The 10,293-nt window shown below is 38.6% G+C and overlaps 1 protein-coding gene across 2 annotated transcripts in view; it reads right to left on the reverse strand.

Moving 5' to 3' along the window:
• LANCL3 (LanC lantibiotic synthetase component C-like 3 (bacterial)) overlaps positions 1 to 10,293 on the reverse strand; it is a 96,774-nt gene that overhangs the window by 5,801 nt on the left and 80,680 nt on the right. Inside the window, exons 3-5 of one of the 2 annotated variants that reach the window (XM_012642095.1) lie at positions 9,272 to 9,469; positions 2,041 to 2,248; positions 1,004 to 1,088 (exon numbers count right to left, since the gene is read on the reverse strand). In XM_012642095.1, coding sequence (XP_012497549.1) covers positions 1,025 to 1,088; positions 2,041 to 2,248; positions 9,272 to 9,469 — 470 coding nt within the window. In that variant the 3' untranslated portion in view covers positions 1,004 to 1,024. The remainder of the gene's footprint in view (positions 1 to 1,003; positions 1,089 to 2,040; positions 2,249 to 9,271; positions 9,470 to 10,293) is intronic. The other variant, XM_012642094.1, reaches the window with a different exon arrangement.

The following is a 10,293-nucleotide window of genomic DNA, read 5'->3' on the forward strand; positions in this document are numbered from 1 at the left end:
CGGCACTCACTCTAGCCCGGGCAACAGAGTGAGACTGCCTCAAAAAAAAAAAAAAAAAAAAAAAAAAAAGAAATACCTATGGACCTAATGATTTCAATTCTTAAATTTTTTTCCAACAAATGCTTGCACAATTGCACAGAAGTGTATGTATTGGATGTTTGGGGAAATTTTGTTTGTATTAGTAAAGATTGTACACAATACCAAGTGTCGTTATTTAGGGAATGGTTAAATTAATTATGGTACGTCCATAGTGAATAACTATATAGCCACGTAAAATAATGAGATCTATACAAACTGAAATAAAGGATGTCTCTTAAAAATTGTTCATTTAAAATTATAAGGTGCAAACAGTATGCACAGTATATTATAAATACATAATAGGAGCCTATTAAAATATATATATACACATACATATATACATATATATGAACATACATTTATGTATAAAGTCTGGAATAATAAAACTCAAATTTATAGTAATAATAACAGTGAACACTTACACTGCATTTACTATGTACCAGGCACTGTTCTAAATGATTTTTCATATGTTAACTCATTTAAACTGCTCCATATGCCAGTGAGGCAGGCACTATTTTCCATATTTTATGAATGAGGAAATTGAGGCACAGAACATGTTAAGTGACTTGTTAATGGTCACACAAACAATATGATAATCATCAGGTATATACCTTCAGTGGGAATCTTCACGACAGTACAAGGAGTATTCTTTAGCTGCCCCCTCCACGTGACAGCTCAGATGCAAAGAATAAGACCACATGGGTGGGTGTGAGAGACTTCCTGGCTTAGAAGACCAAAGTGCCACACAAGAAACCAGTATCTCTTGTAACCACCTTTGGACATAGACAGCTTCTAAGTCCTCTCAAAGGGAATGCCAGTTTCATGCCACTCTGGATTCAGGGAAGCCCCTACCTGTGACCTGTGCTTTCTACCTGGTTATTTATAATTCATTCATAGTCCTCTTGATCGACTTTACCCTGTTTACCAGTATCAGGGGTAATTTCTATTAAAAGCAATGTTGTCTGGTAGACAGCTGATATTCCATCTTTATCAGGTTTCCGGTAAATAAACTATAGAGGGCAATTTGGCATTATCTGTCAAAATTACAAATATACATACAGCAATTCCACGTCTATGAATTTACCTTTCAGATATACCCATACATGTACAAAATGGTCTATGTACAAGGTTAGTCATCATAGCATTATTTGTGGTGTAAAATATCGGAAATAATCTAAATATATTTCTAATATGGGACTGGTTAAATAAACTATGGTTCAGTCATACAATGTAATGCTATGCAATAATAAAAATGGTTGAAGAAGCTCTTTGTGTATTGCTATAGGGTGATCACTAAGATAGCAAGGTGCTACCATTTGTATAAAAAAAAGAGGGACAAAATTATATATAGATATAGTTATAGTTTTGATATTTGACCCTCTTAACCTCATGCTGAAATTTGATCCCCGATGTTGGAGGTGGGGTCTAGTGGGAGTTGTTTGGGTCATGGGGGCATTTCATTGCCCTTGGGGTGGTGGTGAGTATGTTCTTGCTCTATTAGTTTTTGTGAGAGCTGGTTTTTAAAAAGAGCCTGGCATCTCCCCTCTCTCTCTTGCCTCCCCTCTCGCCATGTGACCTCTGCACATGTCAGCTCCCCTTCACCTTCTACCATGAGTGAAAGCTTCTTGAGGCTCTCATCAGAAGCAGAGGTTGGCACCATGTTTCTTGTACAGCCTGCAGAAACATGTGCCAAATAAACTTCTTTTCTTTATAAATTACCCAGCCTCAGGTATTCCTTTATAAGAATACAAATGGACTAAGACACATACCTATATCCTTGTATATATACAGAATATCTTTAGAGAGATAACTCAGAAACTGTCTCTAGAGAAGTCAACTACATGGCTATAGGGCACAGTTGATGTATTCCCTTTTGCACTTTTTAAACCATGTGGCTACATTACCTATTCAGAAAATTAATTAGATTAAAAGTTTTAAAAATATACATGAAGAACAGCTGACCTCTGGGCTCGGTAGATGTATTTAGAATTTCCTGTGAGTCGGTACAGCAGCAGGAAGACGTAGGCACTACCAGCTACACCATGGCAAATCCCTGGCCCCTTCTTTAGCAGGCCCTTCTGCCATGTGAGTTCCCCACACCGGATACATGTGTCCAGGTATTGTGGTTTCTTGGAAACCAGATAAGCTTTGGCAAACAGATAGGCAATTCCTGTAAAAACAATAAAGACATTAGAGGTCACTTCCAGTGGTTAATGCAGAACTTCTTGAACTGTAAGAAGCTCACAAATCATCTGAGCATTGATAAAACACCAATTCCAATATGGTAGCTCTGAGGTGGGGCCTGAGATCCTGCATTTCTAAGAAGCGCCTTTCTGGGGACCACACTTTTTGAGTAGCAAGGCAAAAGAATGTTCTACAAGGGAGTCTTATTTTGCTGTGGTATTTTAAGTTGTTTTAATTATAGCAAGGGTTTGGCCCCTGGAGAAAGAGTAACATTTTGATTGAAGTACATAGATTGATAAAATCCATAATTTAATTTACAAATAGGTTAATATTTAATGATACATACCCTGGTGAGCATTATGTATACATGGCTATTTGAAATGGCTAAATATTTATACGGCTTGCCCAGTCCCCCACAGAGGCTCAGAATGTATAATGTTTAAGTACTTATAACTATACACATTTTCTTAAGAGCAAAACTGGGAGTCTTTCCAACAACAACAATGCTCCCAAACAACCTTGCCAAGACTTCTAGTCCAGCTGTGAAATGAGTCCTTCCCAATTTAATTTTTCCAAGGAAAGAAATGTTCCTTCAAAGCTTGTCAACAAAGGTAGTAGCAATTACAAAGGCAGGAACAGAAATAAGATAAGCAACAGTTATTAATAGAAATGATTTTCCTCAAGTTCTAATTTCTGGGTGCTCATATTCATAGAGGAGATTAGTAACACAAGATCACATTTTCTCCTGCATAGCCTACCTCCTATATAAAAGGTGGGGAAGACTGAAATATAGCAGGTATCTTGACTAGCTCATCCATCAGGGTTACCTTTGCTTTTCATTGCCTTGACTAGGCTATTTTATGACTCTGTAGACATAGAAATTACCTTATAGAAAACCGATAGTAATGTAAATAATTCCTGTTCCTAGAAACTTACATTCTGTCTGGTAGAGATTGAAGTGACCTCCCTCTGTGTCTGTGGAAGAAGCCAGTTTTGCATCTATTAAGCAAATCCATTTCAATATTCCTAATGGCCTATATAAATATGTCTGCTCTTTGGTTTTCCTTTTGAACTAGTTGTAACACATTTCTGGTCCCCTCATTAATTAATGAACTAAATAAAATGGTTGACATATGTTCATTTTATATTTGTCTGAGAGCCATGATTTCATTCTCTTTTTAAGTATCTCCATTTTAACACTCCCTGTGGTTAACACATACCTGGCAACAGGCTCTTTGCTCAGCTGATGCTTTCCAGTCAACCACTGACAATGGTTGCCTATAGCATTGTTCTCTTTTGGTTTTAAAAACAAAGTATCTTCCACAAACTAAAGGATGATTTTAAAAGAGTTGAACTTATTTAATCATACATTCATTCATTCTTTGCATTCATTCATTTGAAAGTAGTCATTGATTATCTACTGTATGCATAGCCCTAGGCAAGACCAGCTTCTTAGGCATGCCACCTGTGCAGGCTCACAACTCACAGCCCTGAAAAGGGTCCCATACTGGGTTTAATGCTCTACTGTTACCATTTTGAAATTCTTAACAATTTTCCTAAAAAAGACTTGCATTTTCATTTTGCACTGAGCCCCCATCCAAATTATGTAGCCAGTCCAGGCCCTGGGTGATAGAATATAAACGTTAAACATGACTCCTGCCCTTCAGGAAGGCATTGTCTAAAAAGGGAGATAAAAATATGTTGAGATGACTGATACATAATAGGATGTGTAGCCCATGGTGATGCTGAGACATAAAGTGAATGGTACTGTCAATGATACTGGCAGGATCGGAAAGGTGGAAGTTCAGTCAGGCAAGAAGACAGTCAGGCAAGGCTTTGGATGGAAGTAGGACTTTTTCAGGACTTTGTAGAATGCATAGGAAACTCTAAGCCCAAAGTGAGGCAGGGAGGGTATTCTAGCACCAAGATCAGCAAGGGCAAAAATTTGTAGCCAAGAAGGACAGACTATATGAAGGCCTATGGGGCAGTGTTCTAATGAATAGGTCAGTGGGGTAGAAGGGTAGATGGGCTCAAATTATGGATGGTTTTATGAGTCCAGTTAGGCAGCCTGGACCATATTCTGCAGGCAATAGGGAACCAATGGAAGTGTTTTTCTTGTGGATTGGTTGGTTTTATTTTCGTATGACAATGTGATTTTTATTATAGATGAAATATCCTACAGTGGTGTCAGGAGAGACCTGAAGAAGAGCAACAGGGTAGCTGTGAGCTGATTATGTTGGCAGAAAGATGAAAACGAAGCTAATGAAAGAGACATTTCACAGGACTTGGTGACTGTTTAAATATTAATTGAGCATCTACTATATGCTAGGCACAGTAGTAGCTTCCAGGGTTTTAAAAAGCCCCTACTTTCATAGTGTTTACAGTTTAGCTGAAGGTATTAATTAGACCACATGTGGGGAAATAGAGGTGTCATGGTAGCACACACGAAGGCCCCTAAACCACAGCTGGTGGTAGAAAAGGCCTACTAGAAGGAGTGACACCATCTAACTTGATTACTGGACACTGAGAAAGAATAAGGCAGGTGTATTGGACGTTGTTGGTGCCCTGGCCGGATCACCCTTACCTTACCAGCAGATGCCATATCTCCCAGTTCCCATGAGTGTGGGCTGCTAAGAAAGCTCAGGACTGCCCATTTCTTGGGAGATTTGCCCTTAGGCAAATGGGAGGCTATGCTATGCACCCACTCCCCTGCAGATATTGGCCAATGACTCACTGACACAGTGGTTCAAAAAGTCAGCTCCCTTGCCTCAAGACAAAGCCAACTTTTTGATATGATCTGTGCCTCTTAGCTTCCCTTCAGAATCAGGGTGAGGCTAGTCTCCAGGTGAGACATGGTCCTCTTTGGCTTTTCTCTCTTTCCCTTTTATGCTTTCCTACTTCCTTACAGGTTCCTTCTGAGAGCAGGCTGTGCTTCTGGACCCCAGGCAAAGAGCGTGGTGAAGAGGGAGCCATTCCAGCTGAGCGAAGGAAGGACATGTTCTGGGAAGGCCCTGTCTCGCTGGCCTCCCTCAGGCTCTAGGTGTCCTTCCTGGATGATTGCTTTAGCCTTCTGCCCCCTTCTTCCATGCCTTAAATTCATTCTGTAACAGAATGAATGACCTTTCTAAAACCATAATCTGACCATATCGCTCCCCTGCTTAAACTTCTAAATGGCTCGCTCTTACCCAGATGCCTTTGCATGATACAGAAAGCCCTTTGCAACCCAGCTTCCATTCTTTTCTCCCATTGCCTCTCCTCCATTCCCTGCTTGTAGCTTTTCACTTCAGTAAAATCAAATCACCCACATTGCTTCCATGCCTCTGACTGTCCATCTTGTTCACTCTTCTTGGAACAAGCTTTCTACTTTTCTTAGACTGGCTAAGGCATCACCTCCCCCAGGAAGCCTTCTCTGAACCTGGAGGCAGCACCAGGAATCCCTCCTCTGAGCTCCCAACACTTCCTATACAAGCCTTAGCATTTATACAGAATCAGATTAAAATGATCTCTTTTCACGGCTGCCTCCCCTAGTACAGTACAAACTACTCAAAGGTGGGAACTGTATCTTATTCATTTTTTCCCCTAGTCCATGGCATGGCATGTGGCACATGGTAAGGGCTCTATAAATGTCTGTTGACTCTATAATGTCTCCTTTCTCACCCCAGCACAAGACAATGCTGGGGTGGAGATGAGAGATTTGGAAGGAAGAGGGGCTGAGATGGTCTAATTGCTATACCAGGGCCATTAGCCCCAGAGAGCCTAATAGGCATTGATTCTGTGTTTCTAGCCAAACGAAAGGGTCTCTTTTTGCAGCCTAGATCACAGAATGGTACATGGAAGGGATCTTGAAAAAATTCTAAACCTGTTGGCTCCTAACTCAAACTAATGGAATCCACAATAAGGCTGCTTAATCTAAAAGGAAGGAATGTTGGGTTTCATCACAGGAACACTAATTATTGTGCATTGATAAGAAACATGAGTTAGCAACGATGTATGTTTTCGAAAAATACAGCTGGGAAAAGGAATGAATTATTACTTAATAAATACATTTTGAGAGACTAAATCTTTGAAACATGGGATCCAGGTAGAGCCTTGTGTCAGCTAGACTTGGCACGTGCAGTTTCAACGTACTGGAGAATCATGACCCAGATCCATTCTGGGTTTGTGTAATTTCTCTGAGGCACATATTGTATGGTGTGCGCTACAAAGCTTAGTGACCAAAGTCACCTGCACTGCAAAAGCCTTGTTCTTCTTTATTAAAAGTCACCCACACAAGAGCCTTTGTGAAATGAGTTTTTTTTAAAAAAACACCCACACCTGTGTTTCACACAAAGTAAAGGAAATGCACTGTCAGTGTTACCACAGCAATGATGTAACCTAATGCAGTTGAAAGTTTATTTTAGCCACAGCATTTGTTTTAATGATTTTGCAGATGACTTTGGTCCTGTATTTCAGAATCACCAAGGTTATGAAGGGGTCATTTAAATCTTCCTGAAATACTTTATTGCGTTTATTGAGAAAAAGCTATATGCCACACTAGGTATTTATAAATGTGGGTATTTGCAAAGCTTTTAGGACACATCCCTCAGGGATGGCAAGACTCCATAGTATAAAAGGGGTCTATGGTGAAAAAAAGATTGAGTTCCATTGCTCTATCTCAACATGCTATGTCGCACATAAAGAGAAAAAGGCACAAAAGAAACAAAGTGACCCCTTTTCAAGGTCACTTAGCCGGTTAGTGTTGGAGATACAATTAGAACCTGGAGTTATTAAAGTCAGGAACTATTTCTAAACTGCATAAATGACAACTAGGGCTGTCACCTATAGAGGTGGGTTGGAGGAAAGTCAATAGGAAACAATTATAGGGAGAGATAAGGTATCATTAATGAAGTTCCACATTATGGATTAGCTCTGGCAGGTTTTTAATCACAGAATTGGTCTGCTGCCCCAAACCATATGCGCTGTTCTTAAATCTACTCTTAAAAAAGTTTTTCCTTAAACAAATAAAATTATTTTTCTAGTTCATCTCCTGTTTTAGAATTTTTCTGAGAGTTTACTGTTGCCAACTTCTGAGAGATCTTGATAGTCTTTGGCCTGCACTTATCAGACTTATAATCATGTTCGCTGCTGATTATCTCTTAAAGGGAAGATAAATATCCTTGAGGTGGGGGTGGGGTTGGCAGAAATAATGTGCCCCATTTAGTTTTTTATTCATTTTGGAATTGGTTTATTTTTAGTAGCCCAGTGAATCCATGGATTGAATGATTTTGCTTTGGAACCTATGTTTAATCTTCTCCAGACACTGAACATGAGTGATAAAGGAGGATTAGCAAAGTCCCACAGTGATGAATCCTATGCTGCACTGTTACGGTACATGACTAACAAACACAGATGGTATTTGGTGTACAGAAAGGATAGAATAACTGCCCTTCGAAACACCCACATCAATTAACTGACCCAGTCACTCATTTTAGTAGATTATCTTCCCACTCTTTTCAGGGCTTTCACTAGCACATTGAGTCCTTTTAAAATATTCTGTATTTAAACTGGGACATCTCCAAAATTCCAGGATCCTGGCTGGGATGCTTGGAGGATATCCAGAGACCACGACTGATAGTGATTAGAGGGAATGGGCAATAGAAGAATTGAGCATAACAAAAACAAATACCCTTTCCAGGATGGTAAATAAGTGTTGTTTTTTTTTTCCAGAAAGGTCAAAGAAAATGAAATGGTTTCAAATAATAACTGGCAGGAGTTAGCCAGGACATAAGGTATAATGCCCTGGTACTGGTACAAGCACACACTTTGAAGTTCCTTCCGTAGGTAAATGTAACAGGCAGCAAAAATATGGCCATTGGACTATGATTTACATTATTTATCAGTTCAAACTGTACCAAGGAAAAAATAAAATTACAGTTGGATTAAAGAATATTAATTAAGGGGAGAAAGGAGGGAATAAAACTCAGGTAACAAAGCAAAGAGAAATCAAATATATTTTAAAGCTGTGCTTATGGGATTGAAGCATAGCCTTGAAAATTAAATCCACTCATAATCTAAATATTTTGTGTTATTTTGGTATTTTAAGTCCCTCCCATGGCCAATTAACCAATATTAATTGATTTATTTGAATTTAACTACTTTCAAATTGCCCCTTCTCCAAAGGCCTAATTAGCAGTATAATGGGATTTTTAAAAAGGAGGAGAAAGAAGGGGCCTGATAAATTTCTAGGCTCAATTCCAGAGAATTCACTGGGGATGGCTTCTCATTTCTATGAACTTTTTATTTGGTACTAATGGAAATTTCTATTTGAAGAAGAATAATTATAGAATAGTGTATCTCAAACTTTAAGGTGTATATGAGTCACCAAAGGATATTTTTAACATGTAGATTTTGATTCAGTGGGCCTGGGGTGAAGCCGAAGATTCAGGATTTCTACCAAGCACACAGTTGCTCATGCTACTAGTTTAGGGGCCACATCTGAATTGCCAGGCTCCAGATCTGCACTGTCCAATGTAGTTATGGAGCACTTGAAATGTGGCTAGTCTCAATTGACATGTGATATAAGTGTGAAATATACACTGGATTTCACAGACTCCATATTTTTTTAAAAATGTGAAATATCTCAATTTTTAAAATGGTTGCACATTAAAATAATATTTGGGGTACATTTGGTTATATAATATACGTTATTAAAATTAATTTTACCTGATTTTACTTTTTAATGGGGCTACTAAAAATTTAACTTACATATGTGGCTTATATTTCTATTGGACACAGTGTTAGTTTAACTTTATATACAAATAGATGTCGATCATATATTTAAATACGGGATCATTTCCAGAAGTCCTTTATAGATCAAGACTTTTTGGCTTTGAAAAATTTCATCTTGACCTTTTTATCTCACATAGTAATGACATAAAATGAGAAATACCCTCACTTCTCAGAAAAAAAAACCTCCCTGTGGCTAAGCTAGATGAAAGGCCATGTTTTCAGATAACGGAGTATATGAGACCTGGAGCGCCGTGGCACCAGTGGACCAGCTCATTCTCTCTCTCGATGGTCTCGCCGAGCTCAGGCGGCCAGTTGCAGTTCTGTTCCTGTTCCATGAGGAAGTCCACGCTCTGCCACACCAGCTCCCGATCTGAGGGCTTGAGGTGCTCATGGTAAGAAAGCAGCATCTGAAGAATGGACGACAGGCCATGAGCTGCCCCTATATTGACAAATGAAACATAATTAATTCACACAATTGGGAGCAGAGCCAGTTTGATTTAGTAAAAAAATAATTACAGGATTAAAAGAGGCAATATTACTTAAAAGCACATATAGTAATGTAATAATTGAGTTGCCTAACAACTAGCCTTCTCATAAACTATAGTCTGCAGGCCAAATCTACATCATTGCTTTTTTTTTGTAAATAAAGTTTTATTGGAACACAGTCACGCTCGTTCATTTGCTTATCGAATGGCTGCTTTCCTGCTAAAACAGCAAGGCTGTATTTGTGACAGAGACCATGTGGCCCACAAAGCCTAAAATATTTATTGTCTAACCCTCTACAGAAAAAGTTTGTTGACCCATTTTTGCTTTAGAAAAGAGATTTTCAAAACACTTTGTAATTAACATAATAAGAGTCTTTAAGAAAATGCTTCTAAAGTGCTTTAAAATAATTTGGTCTAGGTATCCTAAACATTTATTTAATATTTATTCTTCATTAAATAGATTTGGAGGTATGAGTGATGTTTTTTGTTACATGGTTGAACTGCATAGTGAAGAAGTCTAGGCTTTTAACGTACCCATCACTTGAATAGCGTACATTGTACCCAACAGGTAATTTTTCATCCTGTACCTCCCTCCAATTCTCCCCCTTCTGAGTCTCCAACATCCATTAAGTTACTCTGTATGACCATGCATACCCATTGCTTAGCTCTTATTTACAAGTGAGAACATGTGGTATTTGATTTTTTGTTCCTGGGTTACTTCACTTAGAATAATGGCCTTCAGTTCCATCCACGTTACTGTAAAACACATTATTTCATT

Source organism: Propithecus coquereli, unplaced genomic scaffold, assembly GCF_000956105.1.
Source record: "Propithecus coquereli isolate 6110/MARCELLA unplaced genomic scaffold, Pcoq_1.0 Scaffold173, whole genome shotgun sequence".
Classification (NCBI taxonomy): domain Eukaryota; kingdom Metazoa; phylum Chordata; class Mammalia; order Primates; family Indriidae; genus Propithecus; species Propithecus coquereli.